The sequence below is a fragment of the Hemiscyllium ocellatum genome, chromosome 24 (assembly GCF_020745735.1).
Source record: "Hemiscyllium ocellatum isolate sHemOce1 chromosome 24, sHemOce1.pat.X.cur, whole genome shotgun sequence".
Classification (NCBI taxonomy): domain Eukaryota; kingdom Metazoa; phylum Chordata; class Chondrichthyes; order Orectolobiformes; family Hemiscylliidae; genus Hemiscyllium; species Hemiscyllium ocellatum.
In genome coordinates, this window is record NC_083424.1 from 20,317,413 (window position 1) to 20,344,857 (window position 27,445).

At 40.5% G+C, this 27,445-nt stretch overlaps 1 protein-coding gene across 2 annotated transcripts in view; it reads left to right on the forward strand.

Annotated features, from left to right (window-relative positions):
* The window catches only part of LOC132827091 (clustered mitochondria protein homolog), an 82,742-nt gene that overhangs the window by 24,709 nt on the left and 30,588 nt on the right, over positions 1–27,445 (forward strand). For both annotated transcript variants that reach the window (XM_060843558.1, XM_060843559.1), the window contains exons 5-12: positions 16–161; positions 603–757; positions 7,471–7,596; positions 8,461–8,608; positions 9,784–9,876; positions 12,229–12,923; positions 15,404–15,501; positions 22,874–22,978. In XM_060843558.1, coding sequence (XP_060699541.1) covers positions 16–161; positions 603–757; positions 7,471–7,596; positions 8,461–8,608; positions 9,784–9,876; positions 12,229–12,923; positions 15,404–15,501; positions 22,874–22,978 — 1,566 coding nt within the window. The remainder of the gene's footprint in view (positions 1–15; positions 162–602; positions 758–7,470; positions 7,597–8,460; positions 8,609–9,783; positions 9,877–12,228; positions 12,924–15,403; positions 15,502–22,873; positions 22,979–27,445) is intronic.

The window sequence follows — 27,445 nt, forward strand, 5'->3', positions numbered from 1 at the left end:
TATGTTCCCCTCTAGATATATCTACAACTGGAAAACGGAAAAGACGTTCTGGTTCAGATCAGTCACTTGAGACTATCGACTGCTATCCTCCGGAATATATCTTGCCAGGATCTAAAGACCGGCCCCTCTCATTCCTACAGCCACTAACTGCGGATAGCAAGGTGTGTTACGAAGCCAGTGGAGTGAAGTGATATTTGTGTTTTAAGACAGAATCAGCTGTTCTGTTCAGAAATGTTTGCATTTGTTTGCAGAAAGGTGCAGCATTCAGAAATTACTGTTTCACTGAAGTTGGGTGGGATCAGAGGTCGACATGATATTTCAGAAACAAGCTTGTGTAATGTTCATGACAACTGTGTTCTGAACAGTGTTGTAGTTCTAGTCTTGCTGTATTACAGATTTAGCCAACGTTACCTTATTTCCATTTTTTCTGATTCTGCTTTGAATTGAAAAACAAAGATGATTGCAGTGTTTGTATCTGAGCGCAGAATTCTTTAGTAGGAGTAACTAGAGATTCTGATTCGGGTATGTATTGTTTAACTGGTTGGTTCTTCCTCCAGATTCAGTGGGGAGGTGGAGTTTACTAATTGATATCCTCTCTGTAGTCCCTGCAGTGTTTGAAGTGTCTGGTGGTGAGTGGGTGGAATCCACCTCCAGGTAACCGTAAGCTACGTGGGGATCTGATGTACTTTAATGTTATCACCATGGAGGATCGTCACGTCAGCATCACTGCATCCACACGTGGATTCTACATCAACCAGTGAGTACAAGCCCTGTACTCAGTACCTCTATTAAATGTGTTCATGCAGGAAAACTCACAATATCTTTTCAAACAAATAAAGTAAAATTGGACCTTTAGAGATTTCCGATGATTCAATTATGTCAATGTTATCAAATGCAAAATTATTAAATTCACTTGCTATGGGGCAAATTATGAAATTGATGGACTAAATTCAGAGATCAGTATCACTGCTGGAGGAAGTTGTACAAAAGCAGCATGGAAACATGAAGCTTGCTGCCTGGATGTGTGATGCATGAGGATCTCAAATCAAACCCTGAGAATCCCAAAGTGGATATTACGTAATTCCTCATTTATTTCAGTTGAAGAACTGCTAGGGTACACTTTTACATCTCCTGCTCACAGGGGACTTGATGATGGGCAGGAGGCTTGTCAAGAGCAGTACTCGACCAGCCTGCCAATTACCTGCCTGCCCCTGACCTGCCTACTATCTGATGGGAGAAAATGGGGCTGTCACCAGTCCATTAGGCCTCTTGAAACCTATAAGTGGCGGATTAATAGCCAGAATCTCACCTCTGCCACTGTTTTAGCTATAAACAGAGGGATCCTCAGGCCAAGCACACAGCTTGACGCACATGACAGGGCTCATGTGTCAGGTAAGTAAAGGTGAGGACCCTTGTTTGGGTCCCTTGTGCTCATCATGGACATCCAACTCCCACACCCACCCAATGTCATACACTTCTTTAGTGCCTTCATATTGACCTCTCAAAACCCAGCCCCCAAGTTTGTTGCACACTGACTTTTCCTCTATCCAGCCTCCATTAGCTCCGCTACTTTGGACACCAGCTGCTCAAACTTAGTGCTTTTAGGAATATGAGGCTGCTACCTCTGCTCATAGAAGCCTTGGCCTTAGTGATTAAATCCTCCATTGAACATTGATAGCTGTGGGGCTATCCCTGCTGAGTCTTGGAATATGTTGGGATATTCCTGATACAAAAAAAATTGCCTGTAGCATTTTCCTGTATGAACATATAATCTACTATTTCTCTGTGTGAATTGTCAATCACCTTTGGTTTCGGTCACATTGGAACAGATATGCTTTTGAATTAAGGATTAGATTCCTTTAGTTTCCGTTTAATCTTCTCTTCATTCCTTGTCTTGCCTGTCTTAATCTATAGAGTGGATACTTCTTACATTACAGCAGCTAAACGTCCTTGTGTGACTGCTCAATTTTTAGTGAGAAATTATGCTACTTTAGGTATAGCTTGTAATTTTGCATTTTGGAGTGATAGTCATGGTATGCTGATCCTTGACGGGCAACTTAGAGCGGAGACTTCTATCTGAATAATTTGGATGACTTTTTTGATTATGTTTCAGAGTTGAAATATGGAATGTTCTGCATGGCAGAAGCCACTCAGTGTTAGTGTTGGTGGTGATGATTTCCCAGAGCAAATCAAAACAATTACTATTGATTTACTTGCATTGTAAACCCAAGTCTTATTTCTATTTTGAGAATTGATCCAGTTTCTCTAGCTGTGCCACACAGTGTTCCTCTCTCTCTCTGCATGTTTTGTTTTAAGCTCTCATTTTCAATGCATTCAGCCACCTCCAACTAACCACAGATAAAACATATTGTTCCCAGGTTCTGATGGTATTGGGTGTAACTGAAATGAGTCGAGGACGTGGTGCTGGAAAAGCGCAGCATGTCAGGCAGCATCCGAGGAGCAGGAAACAAAAGCCCTTCATCAGGCTGGGACCCTCGGGGTTGGAGAGATAAATGGAAAGGGGGTGGGCTGGGGGTAAGATAGCTGAGAGTGCAATAGGTGGATGGAGGTGGAGGTAAAGGTGATAGGTAGGAGGGGAGGGTGGAGCAGATAGGTGGGAAGGAAGATGGAGAGGTGGGACAGATCATGAGGGCGGAGCTGAGTTGGAAGATTGGAACTGGGATAAGATGGGGAGAGGGGAAATGATGCCAAATGATCCTGATGGAACTGAGGGTGGTAGTCGAACTGTATGATTAGGTGCCTTATAGGGAAACAAATCTCTTTATTACCATATCATTTTCCTTTCCACCGCCATCTAATACACAGTCAAAACAATTGACTCACCAGTCCATTCAAATGTCTAATTGCTTTCGTAATGATCTTCAGTTCCTGCCTTCCAAAATGGTCAAGAATAACCTGTCAGAATGTGTTAACTACAAGTCAGCAAGATTCATGTATTTTTCCTGTTGATTTCATCTTCTGCTGCCAGTGTAATGGTAGCCACCAGGAGGACACTGAACTAACAGCAGCAGATGTGTGTGTGTTTTAAGCATCCTCCCAAAGTGCATTTTCCTGATGGCGCAATATTTCAAGAATATGGCGATTTACATCATGATAACTGGCACAGGCTGATATTTTGACATAATATTGTAAACATGCAAAGTGTTGGCTCCTAAGTATGAGCACATCCCCTGTGGTATATTTTGTTGTTGGTTGAGAACCACAGCATGATTTGCAAGGTAAATTCAGGAAAGCAGCCTTTTTAAGGCTGACTAAGACAATAAGAAATAGGAACGAGAGTGGGCCATACAGCCCCTTGAGCCTGCTCCATGAAATATATGTAAAACAAAAGGCCTTTTTATTCAAGTTTTCATAAATTAGGCACTTGAGTCCCATACTCTGGTTGTAACACAAAGCCACTAAGTATTTCCAGATGGTTAAAAAGCATAAAACTCATTACAATTTTATCGGACATAGATAAGAACAGATCTTTTTTGTGTGCCAGAGTGGCATAATAGGAAAAAACAACTGGGTTTTTGACACTAAAAATAAAGTACTGATAGCAGGTTGCTTAGATACAGTGAGCGCACAGCAAATACCTGAAAGCAGAATTTACAGGCCAGAAACTGAAATCTTTGGTAGCGGTTACCTGGGTGGGTCCAGGCATTCCCTGCAGCTGCACACTAAATGGGGCCTGTTGGGTCTTGTATTCTCTGTCTCAATCTCAATTAACTTTCATGTTTGGTGTTTTTTTACTCCTTTCTTGCAGCAAGTGCTGACTGTTTTGTTGAGGTTGCAGTTTCACTATCAAGCAAAGCCATCCACCTGAAAAATTATCTGTTTCTTCCTCCGCAGATGGTCTCGAATTGCGAAGTATTTCCAGCATATTGTGTTTTTATTAATAGCCAGTACCTTGTTTAATCCACATATTAACCCACATTTCAACCCTCTTGAACAGTTAAACCAGCATGCCAGACCAACCAGAGCAGTGATCAATTCTTAACCCCATGTGGGTCCTTGTAAGTGTATCTTTTAGGGGGAATCACTGGATTTTGGCCAAGAACAGCAACCCTTTGATGTACCTGCACTCAGAGCAATTCAACAGCCCACAACAAAATGTGGTCCACCACTATTCCCAAATATTTCAGCTGATTAATCTAATTTTATTATTAATATAATACCTAGCCAGCACATAAACATGAATCTTCATGATGCCACTGGAGTGGGGAGGGTTCTCATAACATGTGACATTCTTAAGTTCTTTTTGCACCATTCAGCTGAAATGATATTTATGGAGTAAACTGGCAGAAGTGTGAGCTGACACAGAGGATACAAGAGCAGCAGAGCATTTGTGATTTTTACTGCTTCTTTAGAACATTGCAGCAGGCAGTGTTAGTAAAGGAGTAACATAGCAGGCAACTGGGAGGTCAAGGTCATTCCTTTGGACAAAGCAGAGGAATTCCATAAAGTGGTCACATAGTCTGTGTTTGATCTTGTCAACATAAAGGAGACTGCACTGTGAGCAGCAATTGGTGTTTGAAAAAGACTGGCTTGAAAGAAGTACAGATGAAATGCACTTCACCCAGAAGCTGTGTTCGGGGTCTTAACACTGAGGAAGGATGTTTTCTTTCCTCCTGCTGCCTTTGCTTCTATTGTCAACAAACCTAAGCCTGTTTGTTTTGAATAGTGGTCCTTCAACCATTGGACATTCACTGTATTTACTCTCACTAAACCCATCATGATTTAAAAACCTTCTATGAAATCTCCTGTTAAATTTCCTCTGTTCTGAGGAGACCAATCCTAACTCCTTGAGTCTGTCCACATAACTAACCCATCATCCCTGAAAATTGTCAACAAATTTATTCTAGTAAATTTCTCCAAAGCCTTCATGATAGTCCTAAGTCACGTACTCAGAAATAATAAAACTTTCAGCTGAAGCTAATGTTATAAATAGGTTTAACATAACTTATTGGTGACAATACTCTACAAGGAATCCCACATGCATTATTAATTATGCCGCTTTCAAAGATTTCTGCACAAGCAGAGGGTAAAAGTCATTTGGATCTCATATCCGTGGTAGGAAAACTATTGGAGGAAATTCTAATATCCATTTGGAAAGGTTTGGGTTAATTAGGGGTAGTCAGCATGGCTTTGTCAGAGGGAGGTCACACTTAACAAATTTGTTAGAATTTTAAAAAATGTAATCAAGTGTGTGGATGATGGAAATTAAGTTGATGTAGTTTATTCAGATTTTAGCAACACTCTTGACAAGGTCTCACATGGGAGACTGATTGAAAATGAGTGGATCAGAAACTAGCTTAGGGTGGCATGGTGACTCAGTGGTTAGCACTGCTGCCTGTCAGCACCAGGAACCCAGGTTCGATTCTAAACTTAGGCATCTCTGTGTGGAGTTTGCACATTCTCCCTGCGTCCGCATGGATTTTCTTCGGGTGCGCTGCTTTCCTCCCGTAGTTCAAAAATGTGCAAGTTAGGTGAATTGGTATGCTAAATTGCTCTTGGTATTCAGGGATGTGTAGGTTAGGTGCATTAGTTAGGGGAAATGTAAAGTAATAGGGTAGGGGAATGGATCTGGGTGGGATATTCTTCGGAGAGTCACTGTGGACTTGTTGGGACAAATGGCCTATTTCCACATTGTAGGGATTCTGTTCTGTAATAGGATACAAAGGGTTGTGGTAGAAGGTTGTTTGAGTGACTAGAGGCTGGTGTCCAGCAGTGTATCACAAGGGTCAGTATGGGACCCTTGCTGTTTGCAATATACACAAATGACATACATGAAAATGTGGGGGGAATGTTAAGCAAATTTGCAGATGACACCAAGAGTGGTAGAGTGGTTAATAGTGAAGAAGGTGGTTGTAGGGTATAGAAAGATACAGATGGGTTGGTTAGGTGGGCAGACCAGTGACAGATGGCACTTAACTATAATAAGTGCAAAGTGTTGCACTTTGGAAGAAGAAACAAAATGAGGGTGTATTTAATGAAGGGCAGGACACTGGGTGGCTTAGAGGAACATGGGGATCTTGGAAGTAATTATTTACACATCCCTGAAGTCAGCAGAACAGAATAGGATAGTTAAGAAGGTGTATGGCTTGCTCTCATCCGTCATGACAAAAAGTATAAAAACAAGGAGGTAATGTTGGAGTTGTGACGAGCTTTGGTTAGACCACAGTTGGAATACTGTGTGCAATTCTGGTCCCCTCACTACAGGAAGGATGAGATAGCATCAGAGGATGTTCAGCAGGATATTGTCTGAGATGGTGAAACTGAGGGGTGACATGATTGAGGGGTAAGATTATGTGGGGTAAGGACAGGGTGATTAGAGAGCAGCTTGGTCAAGGGCAAGTCATGAGGGGGCATACTTTTAGAGAAGGGGCAGGATATTCAGGAGAATTTTGAGGAAAAAAAGGCCTTTTTTTTCCAAAGTGTGAATTTGGAGTGCACTGCCTGGGAAGGTCTTGGAGACTGGAAACCTTACAAACTTTAAAAAATATTTTGATGAATACTTCAAATATCATAAATTTTAAGGATATGGGACAAATATAGGAAATTGGGATTAGTGCACTTTTAGTGGTAATTATGTCAGTACAGACTCAATTGGCCAAAGGACCTTTTTGCATTGTATGAATCTATGGACCTGTTTCTCCCTCTGTCTCTCTGTCTTGCTCTCTTTTTCTCCTTTTACCCATTTTAACATTGTATCATTTAACATGCAGCACTCCATGTTGACTCTTTACAAAATTCATCATTTCATATTTTTTGATTTTGGAGTTCACCTGCCGTATGCCACAGATTCCTCCAGCTTACTGTATCTTGAAATCTATTAATATCTTCCTCACTGTTTGCTACACTTCATTCTATACTCCAGCTTTATGATCAAGTCTAAATTGCCCTCAGAAATGGTCTAGTGAGCCACTTGGTTGTATTAAACATTCATGTATAATAAGGGGGAAACTAGTTGGTCCACTTGGTGTTTTTCTTTAATTCATTCACATGATGTGAACTGGCTAGGCCAGCATTTATTGTTCACCCTTAATTTCTCAGAAGGCAATTTTGAGAAAGCAGTATTTTTCAGTTCAGTTTAGGGAAGTTATTTCTTCAGAAAAAACGTTTAGTTTGAGTGACTTCCAGACCAAACGTATTTAAGCTGTGAACGTATAAGCTCTCGATTTTATGAATATTCATCTCCGAAAATACCACAGTTCACAATGCAGAAACTGAGGAGAATCGGTTAAATTGAATTTGAAGTTTTGACAGAGAGGTATAAGTTCTCTGGATTTGTATCGCTATACAGTGAAGCTGTTGCTAAATGGGTTGAAACTTTTTTTGCTGGGTGTTCAAACATTTTTCTAATTGTGCTCTATACCAAGACATTGCACTAACAATATCAAACTTTCTTCCCTTTCTATAGCCCTGCAATAAAAGCTGTTTCTAACGTATTCTGTTCCAAATTAGGTCAACTGCAGATATGTTTAATCCAAAACCAGGCAGTCCCAGCCTGCTATGTCATTCACTGTTGGACCTTCTCAATCAAATTAGCCCGATATTCAAGAAGAATTTTGCAGTATTGCAGAAGAAAAGGTATGGAATGTAAGGAGAATCATCCACATTATAGAGATCCTTTTATTTATTTCTAACATTCAGAAACTCTGTTTTCATGATTGCACCTCCAATTCCATACATCACAAAGGTCTGGGATGAGATAACTGGATTTAATTTGCCCACTTCCCACCTTTGGGAAGTGTCCACCTTGCACTGAGTTCCTCTCTAAAATGATGGAGCCAATTTCATTGACTCTGTAAACTGTAGTTTTAAATTTGAACTAATGCTTTCTTTCATCATGAACAACCAACTGTGTGCCCCTTCCTTGATCTGCTTAGAGAATTATGATCAGTCTGTTTTTCTAAAAGAACCCATCATCATTTTGTTCCCCAAAATTAACCCACATCAAAATGGCAAAGATTCCTTTATCCTTGCATAAACAGACATTAAATCTCTCCCCAACATTAAAGTTACCCCGTTGATCTTTTACATAACGTTTCCATTTGCCTTACTTTTACTTTGACTTTAATGAGTGTGATGACCAATTAATTTAAAAATGGAGAATCATTGTGCTTTGAATTTGCTGACCCCAACAAATTCCTGTCGCTTTTAGATTTATGGTTCTTTTTTTCAAGGAAGACTTTTTTTAGTCTTCGTGGTAATGTTTAGAAGCAGTCAAGAGTAATTTTTCTTGATCCTTTCAAACAATTGCTGGACATTGTGTCGTCTTGATTTTGGGTTTATGCAATAGTTTTGTTCTAATCATGCTTCAATTAAATTCATTTTGGACTGTGTCCATATACCAGTTGTGCCATCATATTTTGGACGTTTTTGTGTGATATAGTTAGTATTCTGGTCATGCGACAGTTTTAATGAGTGTGATTTTAATTCTCTATTTTTCAGGGTGAGTTGCCATCCATTGGAGAGGGTTGCCACACCATTCCTAAGTTACAGTTGGACCATCCCACACAAACAGCACACCATTGATTGTGTGAGGGCTGAGGATGCATATACCTCCCGACTAGGGTTTGAGGAACATATTACTGGGCAGGTGAGAATTGGCCGGCAATGTTTTGGTCTAGAGCTCTTTGTCAGGCACTAGGGATGAGGGAAGGTGACAAAGGGGTGTCTGGAAAATCTTTTTGGATAAAATGCATTACAACTCTTAGTTGTTATTTGCTGCAAAACAGCAATTTCACTTTTTTTTCCCCTCTCCTGAAACTGCTGGCTCTCTGAGTGCAGTTACTCAAGTGCCACCTGCCCTCTTGTATCCACTAGCCCATCTGACTGACTATGCCACCATGACAATCCTGCAAGAATGTTGCCCAGAGTCACTGACTGTGGTAAAGCCACAGCAATATCTTGTTGAGGTCAACTAACTGCAGAAAATGTTGGAAGGTTAAAAAGGTTAAATAAAGACTATCTGTCTATGCAGATAACAATGTGCAATTGTACACTGTTTACCCATTCAACTATATGAGGTCTGAAGAGAGACTAAAAATCTCGAAAAGATTCATGTTGAGATGATTCCCTAACATAACTATGGAAGTTCCCGAGAGATTGCGATAGCTCATGACACCTCAAAACAGCACCCTATTAGCAATTTTCTCTGTATAGTTGGTCATGTCCTGTTTTCTCAGAATGTTTAAAGGAACTCAGCCTCATGTTTAGCATTTTGTTTCAGATGGCATTGACATTCTGCCACATTAAATACCTCTTGAAGTCTATCTTCTTTCATTGCGTATGGATCTTTTATGCACCACCCTTCATTCTGCTGTCTCAAATATCTCCAAATGCCTATCTTGAACCGAATCCATTCATTAAAAAAAATTACAACCATCTCTCGACCTTCATTTCTCCTGAGTAAATAATCTGAACTCTTTGAGACCATCTTCAGACGATTTTAAGTTTGGTTGGAATTCTATGAGCCTTTCTGTGATATTTTGCATCTTAAGCAGGGACCAAAATTGGGCACAATGCTCAAACGTGTGGATATACCAGTGTCAAATATTGCTTTATTTTGTATACATTCAAACTGGAATCACTGTTAGTCAGTAGGAGTTTACTTATTGGGGTGTCAAAAGATTTGACAATTCAATGCAAAACATTTTTAATAAAAGTGTCATTGTTTAATCAACTAGAACATAAAACTTTCAGTCATACCTTTATGATTACTCAGCAATTTTGCAAAAATTGGATAACTTGCTGCCTCTTGTTTCCATAAAGCCCCGGGACTGGAATGAGGAGCTGCAGACAGCACGGGAGATGCCCTGTCAAGATATGATGCAGCGGATATTGAGGAAGCAGACCATCTTTAAGGTGAGGTATACAACATCTGTTCATGAGCTTTTCATAGCAATTCCTCACAATATTAATACTATGAGAGCAGTATCAGGTGAGTCTTATCCAAAGGGAGAAATTCATCCTGTACCTTTTCAATGGAATGTTAATGGCTTTGTTGGCTTCCACGGTGATGGGGCTAAGAATAGTAGCTTCAATGTGTGACAAAAGAGTCGCTTGCTTGTGGTCGATTCAGAGAATTGTTGTTCACCTTTTGGAATTTGATGGGAATTAAATAAAAACAACTAGGGCAGCATGATCATTTGATTGGAGGATGGCTTAAGTCAGCAGTTATATGTTTGAGAACCAGTTATTTTGGTTGGGACTAATGTGTAGAGGAATTCTGTGAAGCCATCCTACACTCTCAGTGACAAACATGTGCACCCAAACTCGTTTGTGTTACTTTCGGTCACTATTGTGTGCCACTATTTAAAGTGCATAGTTTCAAGGACCTGTTCATTGAAGTGCAAGTACATGACTAGCTGACGATTGCTTTTGGGGACTTGTGGATATAACATCGGGTTCATTGCAGATACTGGAAAACAGTGTTTACTCTTCAACTCACAAAGTCTTCTCATATATTCTTCTCATCTGAAGTTCATTACTGAACTCTGATTTGAAGGTTGCACAGTGGATTTCCAATTGAGAATCCTACTTTACATGACTGTATCCTGGACAGGAAGAAAGCAAGACTGAAGTCAGATTAATTCAGTAGCACCAGAGGAGAGCCCATCCACCCAGTGTGCTGTGTAGGTGCAGATTCACAGGTCTAAAATATGCATGGCTGTGCCTCTAAGCATGGAGGTTGCCTTTCTCATCAGGCAGGAAGTGAGGACTGCAGATGCTGGAGATCAGAGCTGAAAATGTGTTGCTGGAAAAGCGCAACAGATCAGGCAGCATCCAAGGAGCAGGAGAATCGATATTTCGGGCATAAGCCCTTCTTCAGGAATCCATGAAGAATCCTTCCTGAAGAAGGGCTTATGCCTGAAATGTCGATTCTTGAGTAGCTCTGGGCTGCTGACTATAAAGGAAATGATGAATGATGGAGTGGATGAGTCTTTACCTGCATAACGATAAAAAACTACAGTTAACTTTATTGTGCTTGAGCATCATTCTGCTTTTTTCACCATCTAAGAAACTGAGGAAACACAGTATAATTATTTTAAAAGTGTACATCATTACAAATGCATTGGATCTCTTCCATTCCCCTCTATTAACTGTCGGGTGAGAGTTGGAATCAGTTGTAGCAATTACAGTTGAGTGTTTGGTGTTGGCATATTTCTCCCAGCACTCTGACCCTCCCAACAATAGATATTTTTCTTAATCAACCAATTCAGTGACGTTAATCAACCAATTCTGGAGCAGGTGGGAATTGTGGATGTCTCCTTCTGCAGGAGGAAAACGTGTGAATTACTGGCTGCAGGTCACAGATCTTTCATCAATCACGCAGAAACATAACTGGCTGATAGGAAGGATAGGGTCAATAGAGTAATGATTTCTCGTGTGAGATTTCCATACTTTTCAAGATGTGAGTCACAATATGACTACTGCCTGGAGAAGGAGTACAGTGCTGTTGCAGTAGTCCTATATGGCAATGATGATATTTCTAGGATGTAATCACATGTTTCTCTACAGTCCTATTATTGACCCTGTTCTCCATCTAAACTTACCTTTAACTTTGCTGAGCCAATGAGCTTGCAAAACTCCTTCTCTGGCAGGGAATGTGTGGATGGAAACGTGGTGTGGGGAGACAGAGTTGTGATATTATGGGAATTCTTTGGGTGATAATGCCCTACTCATAACCATCTCCTTTTATATGGTCTGTTTTGCTGAAACGTTTCTTCGTAGTACTTTAACAATTCCACGCTCTATTTCTCTTAATGGCTGTGGTTGGCCGTGCTTTCTCATCAGCTTCAGGAAAACTAGTTACTTCCCTTTTCCTTTCCTTAGTTCCAGATATTTTGGGTTCCCTCTTGCTTTGGGTCCTTTAACTACACATAGCCCGTTTTTACTCAAGATGTTCTGGCTTTCACCAGCCACTTCCCAAACTTTTCAGGCTGTCCATGATGTATCCTCTCACCAACAGTATTTAAATTACTGACTAGGACATTTCCAAGGGCGGTCATCTGCCACTGAGCAGCCTGCCTAAATCCCATTGGTACATGTTTACACTGCCACATTGGAAATCTGGGAAGTTGTTGTAGCTTTTCCTGAACTTGTATCTAGGCTTTTGCAAAAGCAATTGACTTTTAGTGCATTAAAGACTATCCCTCAGTCATACACACCCGAAACACAGTAACTAATTGACATGCTGTTTTTGTTTTTAACTAGGTGAACAGTGATTTTGTTGCAGCCGCCACCCGTGGTGCAATGGCAATTGTCGATGGGAATATCCTGGCCGTCAACCCAGGTGATGATACCAAAATGCAGATGTTCATCTGGAACAACATTTTCTTCAGCTTTGGATTCGACATCAGGGACAACTACAAAGAATCTGGGGGGGATCATGCTGCTTATGTTGCATCCAGCAATGACTTGAAAGGGATCCAAGCTTATAGTAACTTGGATGTGGCAGGTCTGCATGTATTGGGGACTGTAATAGTGGACTACCGGGGCTATCGGATAATTGCACAATCCATTATCCCTGGAATCCTGGAACAGGAGCAAGATCAGAACGTGGTTTATGGATTGATAGATTTTGGGAAGACTGTTATTTCTAATCATGAGTACATCAACCTATTGCTTCAAACCTCCAGACCCCTTCGGATTCAGAAGCACCTGGTCCTGAATGATTTAGAACAGCCCATCCTCTTGTGCTCTTCAGTGGATTGCAAAGGGATTGTTGGCAATGATGGGAGACGTTACATTCTGGATCTTTTCCGCACATTCCCCTCAGATTTGAACTTCCTGCCAATGATTGGTGAAGAGTTACATGAGGAATGTCAAAGATTAGGATACCCAAAGGAATATCGGCATAAGTTGTGCTGTCTACGGCCGGAGCTAGTGGAGAATTTCATCCAACATAAGTAATGTTTTATCTGATGTAATTTGTAGTAATGTATAGAAGGTCATAGAATATTTCAGCACAGAATCGGGTCTTTAGGTCAATTCAATTATGTTGGTATGTTTATCTGCATAAACCACGGGAACTTATCCCACTCCTGTTCCATCCCTTTAAATATTTTTCTTTTAGTACCCTTACCTTTTTGCACTTAACCTTTAACAAGCTTTTCTGATCTTTCGTTTTAAACTTTACCATTTAATATAATTTCACATTTCTCATGTTGAACTGCCACCTACACACAAATCTATTAGTGTGTTCCTGCAATCTTTCACAATCCTCAAACCATTTTGTTGTAATCAATGCTGTTCAGTGTTCAATTTACTGTATGTGAGTCATAGTCCAAATTATTTTGGTATAGATAATATGAAAAAAGCCCGACTTGAAGCCCTGTGAAACACCTCCTTCCAGCTAGAGAATCTTTCTTTCATCCCTACCCTTTGCTTCCTATGCTCTATCTCACCAATTTGAGGCCACTTGCTCCTCATTTCTATGTAATGTTATCTTTGTCATAATAACAGGAGTAGGCTTTTCAGTCTTTCAAGTCTCATCTGCTATTAGACAGGACAGTGACTGATCTGTATCTTAGCTTTATCTACCTGGCTTGGTTTCATAAATGCTAAAACCTTTGCCAAACACTAATCTATCAACTGCAGTTTGTAAATTTTTAACTGACCTGGTAATAATCACCTTTTTTTGAGGGATATGGCTCTCACTTGTTTTCTTATTGATGTTTTTTAAGAATTCTTGCTAACTTTAGCCATTCCATTTCAAAAGTCCAGTCTCATATGTTCTGTATTATTTATGTAAATGTCCTGCACTCTTTGAAGGACTATGTCTGGCTGACCTCAATGGCATTAGCTGACCTGGGGTGCAGGGCCACAAATGCTATAACAAATGCTAGGGGATGCATCAAAACCAAGCCAGATCCTGATGTCACTTGCCATCTATGAATGTGCTGAATCCATCAGGGTATCATTGAATTATGATTAATAGAAGGAATATTGACTAATTCCCCTTACTCCTTTCTTCAAGACTTGGAATAATTGAGTCAATTGGGAAAGTGATGATGTGATTTTAGTGTCACCAGTCAAGTATTCCAGAACCCAGGCTGATGTTTTAGGGGCTGGGGTTCAAATATGGTAAATATGAGTTAAATTGAAATAAATCTGTAATTCAAAGTTAGCCTAATGCCAACCATCTGCTGTATCGTAACAAAAATCTCATTCACTAATGTCCTTTAGAGAAGGGAATGTATCATCCTTACCTGATCTGACATACACATGACTCCAGACTTACAACACTGTGCCCACTGAAATGGCATAGCAAGCCACTCAACTCAAAGGGCAAACAGGGATGGATAATAAATGTTGGCTTAACAAATGATGCCCACACCCAATAAATGAATAAAAGAAAATGATTGTACACTGATCTAGTGGGACTAAAGTCAAATAACTCCAAAAGGACATTAAAAAGTCTTCCAAAAAGATTGCAGCCTTATCGTTTCACCGCGCATAAGCAGACTTTTTTGCTTTAAGTTTTCTCCTTATGGCATATACTACACTCCTGTCAATTCTGTTGAGTAAGAAGCTCTGCTAAATATGTAACGTTTTACCATTTGTCTTTTCTTTTTCCTGCTCTCTTTCTCCCCCTATGTTCTCCACATGGGAAGGGCCCTGATCTATTGCCTGCCAATGGCTTTACACCTGCAATTAAAAACTGAATATGGTGAACCAGTTTAGTCTGGAAATATCACAATGTGGGCGCAACACAAATATAATGTTTGGACAATGCTGCATGTTGGAACGTGTTCTATATTGTGAGGTAATCATCTTCAGGTTAAACACAAGGGCAGAAACTGGATAGATTTGTAATGAGATCAATCTTCCCCAAATTCAGATTGGACTGAGAAGATGGAAAGAAGCTTAGACTGGGAGCACAGACTTGGATGACATGGCTTAAAATTTGAAAACCTCTTTGAAATCTGTTTTCTATTATATTTTAATTGTATTTGCATTTAAACTACCATGAGGTAAAAATTGGTACATGGTACCGGATAATGACAGGTTTTTACCTTACCACTGTTGAGAAGAAGATGTGATCTTCCACATGGATTGAGTTGTGTCCTTCAGTGGTTTCTCTGATTAATCAGATAACCTGCTCCCAGACCTCTGCTTAAACCATTAGGTATCTTGCGTATACCAGGAGACTTACCCTCTTGACAGTTTCTACTGGTGCAGGTAAAAATAGAGATGTGCCATGTGAAGATATATTTGTGTGACCTGTTGCTGCGCAGTGCATTGCTTTGCAACCCAGTGCGCCAAATTTATAAGTTTGAAATCCTAACAGGGCATTTTGTTTCTTGAACATACAATAAGCTGCTGCTGCTAACCACCAACTTACAATCTCTGCTCGTGTTACGTTCAGCTGTTTTTCATACTTTAGGCACACACAGTTTACAAAACTCTTGAAGGAGAAAATGCGTAGAAGTGACAGAAGAAAAAGTTTAATGGAGGATGGAGAGAGTGCAACAGAAAATTATGGTAAGGGAGTCCAGTGTTTGCAGAGGTTAGCTGAGGGTGGGGGTGGGGAGAACATATCTGTCAATGCTATAGTAGATGGGAGAGTTGTGTATTAGGTGTCAGAGGCTACTCCTAGAGAGCAGTAAACGTATGTATTTTTTTAAAAGAAAATGTGCAGGTGTTGCTAGTTTATGGAAAAATGTGAGCGAAGTTTGAATTCTTGAATAATGTTTGAGCTCTTGATTTTCAATTCATTACTCTTTCACATTGATTGAATATTCAATTCAACTGCAACTCTTGTTGATATAGTGGATTCTGTGAAATGACTGAACACTCCAATTGATCTTGTATAGGGGTACTCAGCATTGAATTGTTTCTCCAAACCCCACATTCTACAGGAGAATAACCTTCTGGAAATCACTCAGATGTTAGTATAGAATAGCCTAGATTTAAAATAAAAATAATCAGCATTGCTCAAATGATAGCATTTTTGTCTGTTAGTTAGATGTTGTTAACTCATACTTTTCTTCAGCATATAACCTATACTGGCACATCAATGCAGTAACATTGCAGTGTTGTAATTATTGTTTCTGTCCTTGTCTGCTAAGTTGACAGACCCCATTTGAAGACCTCCCCAAATCATGGCCAGCATGAGTCCCTCGGCAAAAACAACACAATATTAACTGAACAAGTATCTTGTTTGCTGTCTACAGGATTTTGCTGTGCGCAAATTAGGTGCTGCATTTGTTTACAAATATGTGACTGTGTCAGAATGCAAGTTCTTTCTTGATTATGGAAAATGACTGAATCTCCACATATTGCTGGTGTACGTGACGCTGTGACAATTTTCCAAATGCAGTCATCTTTTGAATAGACTGTGGCCTCAGGAAGGACTTATCTGGAGTGCTTGGCACATAGCATAATTAACCTTCTTTTGTTTTAACATTATTTCTTCCGTGGGATGTGTGAATGTTGCTAGCAAAGGCCAGCACTTGTGGCCTAGCCTCACTTTCCCTTGATGAGAACAGTTAAGATCCAATCACATTGACATGAATAGGTCAGATTGTGTAAGGACAGCAGATTTCCTTGCCAAAGTGACATTAGTGAACCAGACAGATTATTACAACTATTGATGATAATTTCACAGACATCGTTAGTGGGACTAGTTTTCAAATCCATATTTTTAAATAATTAATTGAACTTAAATTCCTCAGCTATTGTGGATTTGAACCCCAAGACCATTGGTCTGGGTCCCGTACCAATGCAGTGACATTACCATTGTGCCACTGGTGAAACTGTTCTTTTTTTGTTGTAGTATTGTAGATCCTAGCGTTGGGATTAAAGTCTTTAGGGCAAAAATAATTTCCCAGTAAAAGCACAGGTCCAGTCTGCATTCAGGGAGTCTGCCTTAGTCAGTGCATTATGTAAGTTACTTGTAGTTAACCTGTAAATGTAATGAATGAACTGGTGCAAGAGGAAGGTAAAGGCTAATGTAGTTATTGTTGCAGTTTTTGTTTCTGCAATCATTATGGTGTGAACATAAACTCAGATGCATAGGTTTAAGGTGAGAGGGGAAAGATTTATAAGGGACCTAAGGGGCAACATTTTTATTTTGAATGAAGGTGGTGTGTGTATAGAATGCACTTCCAGAGGAAGTGGTGGCGGCCGGTACAATTACAACGTTTAAATGGCATCTGGTAGATGAATAGGAAGGATTTAGAGGGATATGGGCCAAATGCTGGCACATGGGACGGGATTAATTCAGGATACCTGATCAGCATGGGTAAGTTGGACCGAAGAGTCTTTTCCATGCTGTACAGCTCTATGACTCTACTCTTTTAACAAATGAAAAACAAAACCATTGGCCTTAGCAAGCAATTTTTCATTGTGTAGCTGAAAAAGCACAGAGTCATGCAAAAACAGAAATTTCTGCAAAAGCTTAGCAGCTCTGGCAGCACCTGTGAAGAGAAATCAGAGTTAACGTTTTGGGTCCAGTGATCCTTCCTTAGAACCCACTGTTCTGACAGACATGAGCCATTAACACTCTTTTCTCTCCATAGATGCTCTTAGACCTGCTGAGATTTTCAAACAATTCCGGTTTTTATTTCTGATTTCCAGCAACTGCAGTTCTTTTGGGTTTTTTTAAATTATTGAGTAATACTGTATTGGCTGTATGAGGAACTTATCTGCATTAGAACCTCTCTCAATAGAGTCTGCAGCTGAGTGCCAAGAATTGCTTTTGTTTTTAATGCAGTGTTCTACATTAAAATGACACAATTGAATAATGAAGGCGCTACGTCTCCTTATCAGGATGCTGGCCACTGATGCTATTCCTGTGATTACATTCTGACAGAACCAGGAACATCTAATCGAGCATTTTATTTCCAGGGGTAAATGTGCTTGATTCTGAGGAAGCTCTGACACCTACATTGTAGCTGCATTTTTCTCAGCCACAGTTTCTTAATCCTATTAAATATTGAAGGATTTACTTTCATTACTGTATTATAGACAAATGTGACAGATGAATGCTAGGATGGTTGAGAAGATTAGGATATACCAAGGTCATCCTCACTACAGTGAGAAATTGCCTTCCTAATTCAGATGTGTGTGTATATGTTAGGCAGCAGATAAATGTGGTGAAGATGCTGTAGGTAAATGTTTTCTGCATTTAGTCACATTTCCTAGGGTAGTGATGGACAAGTTCAGAGTGTCCAGGGGTTGTTGCATCTCCATTATAAACTTCTCTTCCTTGATCCATAAATTGAAGCAGGAGCTTTGTAGCACTAATGAATGTACATTCTTGCTTCTTTGTTCAGGTTGCTGATTTGAAGTGACAAGCAGACGAGAATGGATAAGAAGCCATTTAGCAGCTTAAAAAAAGTTCCAAAGTAGAGTCTGAACAGGTTAATACATGAAATATACTGAGGATATGTTTTAAAGCTTTAGCTTGTGGTCAGCTTGCTTCTGCTGCCACTGATTCAGTATGACCACTTAATTGATGGATTGCTAATTAGTGGTACATTGGGATGGGTTCCACACCCAAATGGACATCATGACGGGTGGGTTATGTTGGGGACAGGATGTTGGTAATAGCCTCCAACCTTGAATGCCCCTTGCTCCCTTGCTCTCACCTTATTGTGTACAGCAGGCAGAAAACAGTGAATAAGTGAAGCCAGAAAAAGTATAATGCTTCCTCCTTTACTAGCAGACTGTGAGGTGCACCGAAGGTACCATTGTTAGGGCCTTTCCTTCCACCCCCTGTGTTAACACCTCATTCCCGCTGTATGAAGTGGGCCTAAATACTTGGCCAATCGATGCCTGAAAAAAAGTGTGGGCAGTGAAAGATTACATTCATTTGGGTGCTGAATATTTGTGACTCACTTATTTCAAAATGGTAGATGGGCTTCTGATTTCCACGCCTGTTCTCCTTCCATACTATCAGAGACTGGCACGATGTTGGATGGTCAGCCTGACATTATATTGTTATATTTTTCATTGGCACAGTGAGGGGGCGGCATGCTTCATTGGTGGCTATAAAATCCAGCCACCGATTCGTTGTGCAGCGGTATTTTTCAAATTTAAATTTATAAAGGTGATATGAATCTTTCAATGGTGCTGCTTCTTTAATATGTTATTGTAATCGCAGCATAGTATGATGAATGGTGAGAACTGAGCATATGTTGGATCACTAACTCTCAGATCATTGGAGTCTCTAGGGATGAAGGATTTTTCTCCTAGCCACTGTGGGCCAGAAAAGTCATTGGGTCGATCAGAACATTTAAAAAAAATTTTGTTGAACTCTTTCCTTGTGTTAAATGTGATAATAAAATAGATGGAAACAGAGTTGTCTGGGCAGGAATGTTGGAGGTGGGAGGTTGCTCCTTGTGCTGACATTTATGGCATCTGCCTTCAGGCCTTTAAACAGAAAGCAACCACATCAGAGGTCTTATAGCTATGTCAACTCATAGCATACAAGTTAGAATGTACAAATGCATTTCTCCAGCACCCCTCTGCTCACCCCTTTTTCATCATAAACCAAAAAATACATATGCTATCATTTATAATTTCAAGTTATCCAACATACAAGGGAGTACAGAAGATCTTTGCTCATGAACAAACATTCTTTGTTATTCTACTCTGTGCCAATTTCATTTGTCTCTGCAGTTCAGCAGTCTATAAATAATCTTTAAAATAGCCAGTTTGGCTAATTTATGAGTTGTTATTTGTTCATCTGGTGTCTGCTCATTCCAGGGACGATGTTCCTTCAGTTAGCGTTACTGACCTATATGGAATTGCAACTGATTGACCTTGCTGCATGAAGGTCACTCCAAGTTCAGACTTGCTCACAATACACTTGCAGGGTAACTGAATCATTGACATTTTAGTACCTCAGAATGGACATTGTCATCGTTTGCTGTTAAATAGAAGAAGAAGCTGCTTCTTGTTCTGGACTTCAGTGCTGATGATAAATAAATAAAATGTTGTTCTTATTTCAGATCTCTTGGCTGCTGTATCATTACTACAGCTCTCAACTTAGCTGGATCAGGATGAAGTCCTTTCTCTTTCAGTACATGAACTATGTACATGGCTTCAATTGTCTTCAGTTGCATTCTTTTCTTGGTTAGCATCTACTTCATCTGCATGCTAGTCTAGTAGTCTCTACTCCATCAGTAGATTGTAATCATCACCTATTATGGTGTCTTCAGTCATATCTCCACATCTATAGATCATTCATGGTCACGGTGCCCAGAAGATTAATCCTTCATTGCTGGAGACTGCAACAGTCCTGAAGTGTTAGCGAACCAACGTATGCCCAGTTCTTACCATGCAGAATATTAGGCAGTGTGAACCTTTCTGGAACAGTAGGAATGCCAAGTGGTGTGTGGAAACATTGGCATTTCCCAAATGTTCAGATATAATCAGAAAACTACGGCTGTGCTTCAACTTAATTTGCCAATATGCATTTTCCATAGTCGTACAGACTTTTACTTTGGCAAAATTGTGATAAAAGTTCTTCAGTGGTTGTCATGGAGTAGTGCAATCTCTTCAAAGCTTTGAGATCTTTTGGACTTAGTTATACCGTCAACTTTCCAGATTTTTTTCATTGCTGCTTTGCTGCTAATAATCTGAAGGACTTTCTTGATTACTCCTTTTCAAGTTTCTTTGTCTTGCCTCAGAAGCTGGCCTGAGGGCATTTGGAACTCTGTTCAGAAGATGCTGAGTTTGTGGTAAAGATGCAATAATCCCTTGATATTAACCAAGAAAACATCCAATACCTTTGAAAACATCTATTTTCAGCATCTGTTCAGCAGTCGATGACTTGATCCCCTGCAAATCTCTTCTGGTAGGGTCACCAGTCTCAATTTTCTACTTGTTTCAGATTAAATGAATGGCTTTTGTTTAATGTCTACTGTCTGCAGATCTTCTTTCTCACTATTTCATTGGGCTTTCAGCTTAGCCTGTCCACTTGGATAAATGTTCTTCTTGCCTTAATTCTACCTTCAGTGGAATAATTTCTGAGTCACTATCTTGAGCCACATGGGTGGGACAAGTTCACAAAACTTGTGATGCCACATATAGCACCAGTGGCTATCTGACACTTCATGTTCACTGAATGATCTCCGTCTACAATCTTCACTGTAACAATCCCAGATTGCTGTGAGATGAGACAATCTGTTCTTTGGAGTAGAAAGGTTCATCCAAATTATTCTCAACATCTCTCCAATAGCCATATTCATAGGCTGGCTTTGTTTCTTTCCAGCAAAACACTATTGTGCCCACTTATTCAGCTTCTTGAAGTTAGGGTACTTAACAATAACCTTAACAATAAACGTGTTTCTTTTATTTAATGCCTTCTGTATTACTTACAGCTTCTCCTCACGATTTGGTCTTTCTGCTTGCTCTTCTGCCAACATGTTTTTCTTTTCTCCATTGTATTGTTCTTCTTAGGACTGGACTTTCTCCCAGCGTAATGCAGAGCCCATCAGTTATCCTGTTAATACTCCAGCTAATGATTTGACATATACAGAAGCTGATTCTGGAGGGTATTTGTTTTCTCTCAACTGACATGCTGTCATGCCCAGATCTGTTATTCCTTAGTCAATCCTACCTTTGATGAAATCATCTGTCAGTGCATTCACATACTGATTAATATCCCCTGTCTGAGCTCTAATGATAAACACCAGTGTATTCACAAATAACATTAGTCAATAAGACTTCAAAGCTTCGCCATTCTGATTTTCTGCCCCTTAGCTACATCTAGAGTGTAATTCATTTAGATTAGATTACTTACAGTGTGGAAACAGGCCCTTTGGCCCAACAAGTCTACACCAACCCGCTGAAGCGCAACCCACCCAGACCCATTCCCCTACATTTACTCCTTCTACTAACACTACGGGCAACTTAGCACGGCCAATTCACCTAACCTGCACATTTTTGGACAGACACTGGGAGAATGTGCAAACTCCACACATTCAATCACCTGAGGCGGGAATTGAACCCGGGTCTTTGGCACTATGAGGCAGCAGTGCTAACCACTGTGCCACCGTGCCTCCCACTCGTTCCCTTCTAGGCAGTACTCATTCCCTAGCACTGATAACAGACTTGACTTGCTATTCTTATTTGACAGATTTTCTATTTAACTCTGTGTCTGATCTCATCTTTTTACCAGTGAGACTGGAGGAAGTTCCAGTTCTCTTAAATTCTCTTTTTCTCTCCGCAGGAGCAGTAATTGGAAACTTCAAAGTCATGCAGAATAAAGTTTGAATTATTCCTTGTTGTTTCTTGCAGTAGCTGTGTCTCCCAACTTCGAAAACCCATTCAATTTCAGCTGTGCATTTCTGATACCATATCCCATGTGCTGGCTTTATTAGCTTCTGCCCGCATGCCTCTGAACAGAAAGCAACTACCATACTTCAGAGGTCATGTTATTATGGAAATTCACAGTGTATAAATGCATTTCTCCAAACAGAGGTCATGTGTGATGGGACCTCCAGGAATACACCTTACTAGAGTTGGCAACCCTTTGTACATGTGATCTAGTATTTAGCAATTGTGGCAACATGGACTATAGAATGTCAGGAATTACAGGATCTCTCATGCATTACTGTTCAGAATGATGTGTTAGTCGCATATTCAGTCTGCTTAGTGCAAGCTATCAAAACTTTCCATACCTCTGTAAATGTGCACTCACTATTTTTAAAGCTTTTACTGGGGCCTATACGTTAGTATAATAACAAGGGGAAATAGTGGTTGAGACATTGTGTCTAATGTTCAAGTTTTTCTACATTCTAATTCAGTTATCTTTGTAAATGTCTTCATGTAACAGGTGTTACCTAATTCTGGAGACCATGTCCTAACTTGAATTGTGATCTTTTCTTTTATTCCCACAAAGATCATTTCAGAGGTATTGACGAAATGAAGGCAGTATGTCAGGAGGTGGGCTCTGTCAGTGACACCATCTTTGACATTCGTTTCAATCCAAATGTTTATTCATCAGGTAATGTACAGTACTTTTTTTTTAAAACTGTAATAAGAATTTTTCACCCTATCAGGAAGTGACTTGCAGCTTCCTTTGGGTGAAATATTTCCCCTCCTCTCTAATCCTTTTATCAATGACTTCAAATCAGTACTACCTATTTCTTATCTGGAGATGCCGGTGTTGGACGCCGGTGAATAAAGTTAAAAATCACACAACCCAGGTTATAGTCCAATCGGTTTGTTTGGAAGTACTAGCTTTCGGAGTGCTGCACCTTTGTCAGGTATTGTGGATGAAGGAGCAGCACTCCAAAAGCTAGTGCTTCCAAATAAACCTGTTGTACTTTAGCTGGTGTTGTGTGATTTTTAACTTTGAACCTATTTATTTACTTCTTTGCAAAGGGAACTACAGTGAATCTTTTCTACCCATGAGATCTAGGCTCATCATAACTTTATACTCCTTAATAAAGTCACAAATCAGCCTCCTCTATTCCAGAGAAAACAATCCCAGCCCATCCAATCTTACTGTCACAGCTAAACATCTTCATTCATAGCAGCATTCATGTAAATCTCCTTTTTAGGCCAATCACGTTCTTGCTGTAATGTTTTGTTACCTTTTTGGGTATCGATGAACATCCAATCCAGGATTCTCTAACCTCTGGATTTCTCATTATGCTACTACTTGTTGTGTATTCCCTGTTCTTGTTTGTTTACATCCTACTACCCCTTCCCACTCCCATGCATCATCCCACAGGTATTGAATTGTAATTGCCACTCCTCTGCCTGATCGATTGGCCCATTGATAGTTTACTGTGAGGAAACAGCTTCTTTCTCACTGTCAACCACCATCATATTTTATATCATCTGCAAATGTGCTTCACATGCCCCCTACATTTAAATATAAATATCTGCAATAAATATCATTGAAAAACAAGGGACTTAGTTCTGAGCCTTGCGGAAACCCACTGGAAACTTTCAATTCCAAAGCACCCAAAACCATTACCCTTTGTCTCCTGGAGAGAGAAACTGAGTTAATGCTTCAAGTTTGAAGAAGAGTCAAAGTCAAAATGTTAATGGTGTTTTTCTCTCTCCACACATGCAGTCAGACCGCTGAGTTGCTGCAGTATGCTCTGAGTTTGTTTCAGATTTCAGTATCTACAGTATTTTGCCTTATGTTTTATGTCCTGCAACTTTCCCTTAGATTTTTTGAGCTCTTAATAATCTGGCCAAACAGCCATATAGGACCATATCAAAACCCTTGCCAAAATTCATGCAGCCCACATCAGATATGCTTCACTCGCTGATAACCTTTTTATTCTCCCAGTAGCCTGGTCTTAATCAAAGACAGGAAAACAGATTATCTAGTCATTATTAAAATGCTGTTTTGTGAGTTTGCTGTACACAAACTGGCTACCACATTTCCTGTATTTACAATAGAGCCTACACTTCAAAAGCACTTCATTTGCAAAGCCCTGAGGGTGTGGAAGACTTTTTAATATTTGGTGGTCTTTTTCTTTTCCACTCGCCATTGCAATTGTTTTCTTAATACTGCAACCCCAATTTTATTTCAATCATCTTGTCTATCCTGTCTGTAACTGGGAACACTGAACTGCTAGCTGTGTTGTCCTTTAAACCATGTTTGCATGACAGCTATATTTCCAAATGTGAGTCTGCACCATCAGCTCATCTGCAACATTTATCTTTTGAAGTAGATCTTAAGTGCTGCCAAAGTCCTTTGTTTACTATTTTCTAGCCCTTGTTTCCTCTGCATTTCATACTGGCTTACAAATTGTGTGTTTTCTGTGTTGGCACCTTCCGTTCTTGAAATAAACATGTAATTTTATGTTGCACAGATATAACTGAATTTTCAAAGGTTTAGATTGAATATTTAGGCAGATCTAGTTTATGCAGATTCTTGGGCTGGCATAAAACGCTAATAGGATCCTCGCTGTTATTTAGGTTCTTATCAGTGAACTTAACTCTCTTCCCAAATCAGAAGGAATGGATTTAATTAGAGCCAGTTTCTCAATTAAATGGAGACAGTGCATAAATGGTATATTTATTGGTAACTATCAAACCTCAATATGTCATTTTAAGAGTTTCAAGAGTTAAATAAACCTGGCAACATATGAGTTTGCACTTTGAAAGCTGGTGTAATAGATCAACTTATTTGTTATATTTCTGGAAGGACACACACGACTCCTTTTGAATCTGATTTCTGTGTGACTCTGACCCCACATTATGTGGGTAACATTTAACTCCCTCTGAAGGGATATGACAAACCATGTAGTTTTCAGGACAGTACAGTCAAAGATGGGCAATACATGTGGTTTTGCTATTGTCTCTCACATTGAGGATTAAATGAAAAATAGAATTAGATTAAATTGACATGTTTCTAAGGAAATGGTAAAATTTGATGAGATACCTTAAGTAAAGTTGATGGCTCAATTGATTAATGTACTGACTTGCTTCCTACTGAGCTATTGTAGAGTGTTAGGTTTCAACAAGAACTTGCATTTAAGTAAAGCCTATCTTAAAATCTTTCATAGAGGCATTGTTTCTGGTTGAAAAACAGAAATGTTACGAGGCATGACCAAAAGCTTGGTCAAAGATGGTTCTACATGAGGAGAGAAAAAAGACAGTAGGAATAGATTTGAGACCAGGGCTGTTGAAGGTATGGCCGGTGATTGTAGACTGAAAGGAAATATGATGCTCAGCTGGTCTGAAGAAGGGAATGAGTTTGTAGTGCTGGGGGAGTGGGTGGGGGGGGGGGGGGGGAACGAAGTAGGGATGTTTGAAAAAATAGACACATGAGGTGAGAGTTTTGGGTATCAAGCACAAAGCATGTGCAAGTAGAACTTGAAGTTGGATAGAGTAGGAGCAATGAGATTTGTACAAACTGAAGTGTGAGCAGAGTTAACATTGGATGAGATTTTCTACAGGGGTCATTGAAGGAGGCGGTATTCTTGCAGAGGTTGAAGAAGGCAGTTTTTATTAAGGAGTGAAATGGGATCAGAAGCTTAGAATCAAATAGAGCCCCAGTGTGACTCCGTCTATGTTGCAAGTATTATAGGCAGGCTCGGAACCATAGTCTAGATTAGAGTGGTGCTGGAAAAGCACAGCAGTTCAGGCAGCATCCGAGGAGCAGTAAAATCGACATTTTGGGCAAAAGCCCTTCATCAGGAATACAGGCAGAGTGCCTAAAGGGTGGAGAGATAAATGAGAGGAGGGTGGGGGTGGGGAGAAAGTAGCATAGAGTACAGTAGGTGAATGGGGGAGGAGATGAAGGTGATAGGTCAGGGGGGAGGATGGAGTGGATAGGTTGAAAAGATGTTAGGCAGGTAGGACAAGTCATGTGGACAGTGCTGAGCTGGAAGTTTGGAACTGGGGTGAGGTGGGGAAGGGGGAATGAGGAAACTGTTGAAGTCTACATTGATGCTCTGGGGTTGAAGTGTTCCAAGGCAGAAGATGAGGCATTCTTCCTCCAGGCGTCTGGTGGTGAGGGAGCGATAGTGAAGGAGGCCCAGGACCTCCATGTTCTTGGCAGAGTGGGAGGGGGAGTTGAAATGTTGGGCCACAGGGTGGTGTGGTTGATTGGTGCGGGTGTCCCAGAGATGTTCCCTAAAGCACTCAGGTAGGAGGCGTCCAGTCTCCCCAATGTAGAGGGAGCAACGGATACAATAAATGATATTGGTGAATTTGCAGGTAAAACTTTGATGGATGTGGAAGTCTCCTTTAAGGCCTTGGATGGAGGTGAGGGAGGTGGTGTGGACGCAGGTTTTGCAATTCCTGTGGTGACAGGGGAAGGTGCCAGGATGGGAGGGTGGGTTGTAGGGGAGCGTGGACCTGACCAGGTAGTCACGGAGGGAACGGTCTTTGCGGAAGGCGGAAAGGGGTGGGGAGGGAAATATATCCCTGGTGGTGGGGTCCGTTTGGAGGTGGTGGAAATGTCGACGGATGATTTGGTTTATGCGAAGGTTTGTAGATTGGAAGGTGAGCACCGGGGGTTCTGTCCTTGTTACGGTTGGAGGGGTGGGGTCTGAGGGCGGAGGGGCGGGATGTGGATGAGAATCATTTGAGGGCATCTTTAACCACGTGGGAAGGGAAATTACGGTCTCTAAAGGAGGTCATCTGGTGTGTTCTGTGGTGGAACTGGTCCTCCTGGGAGCAAATACGGCAGAGGCAGAGGAATTAGGATTATGGGATGGCGTTTTTGCAAGAGGTAGGGTTGGAAGAGGTGTAATCCAGGTAGCTGTGGGAGTTGGTGGGTCTGTAAAAATGTCGGTGTCAAGTCGGTCGTCATTTAAGGAGATGGAGAGGTCCAGGAAGGTGAGGGAGGTGTCCGAGATGGTCCAGGTAAATTTAAGGTCAGGGTGGAATATGTTGGTGAAGTTAATGAATTGCTCAACCTCCTCGTGGGAGCACGAGGTGGCGCCAATGCAGGTATCAATGTAGCGGAGGAAGAGATGGGGAGTGGTGCGGTGTAATT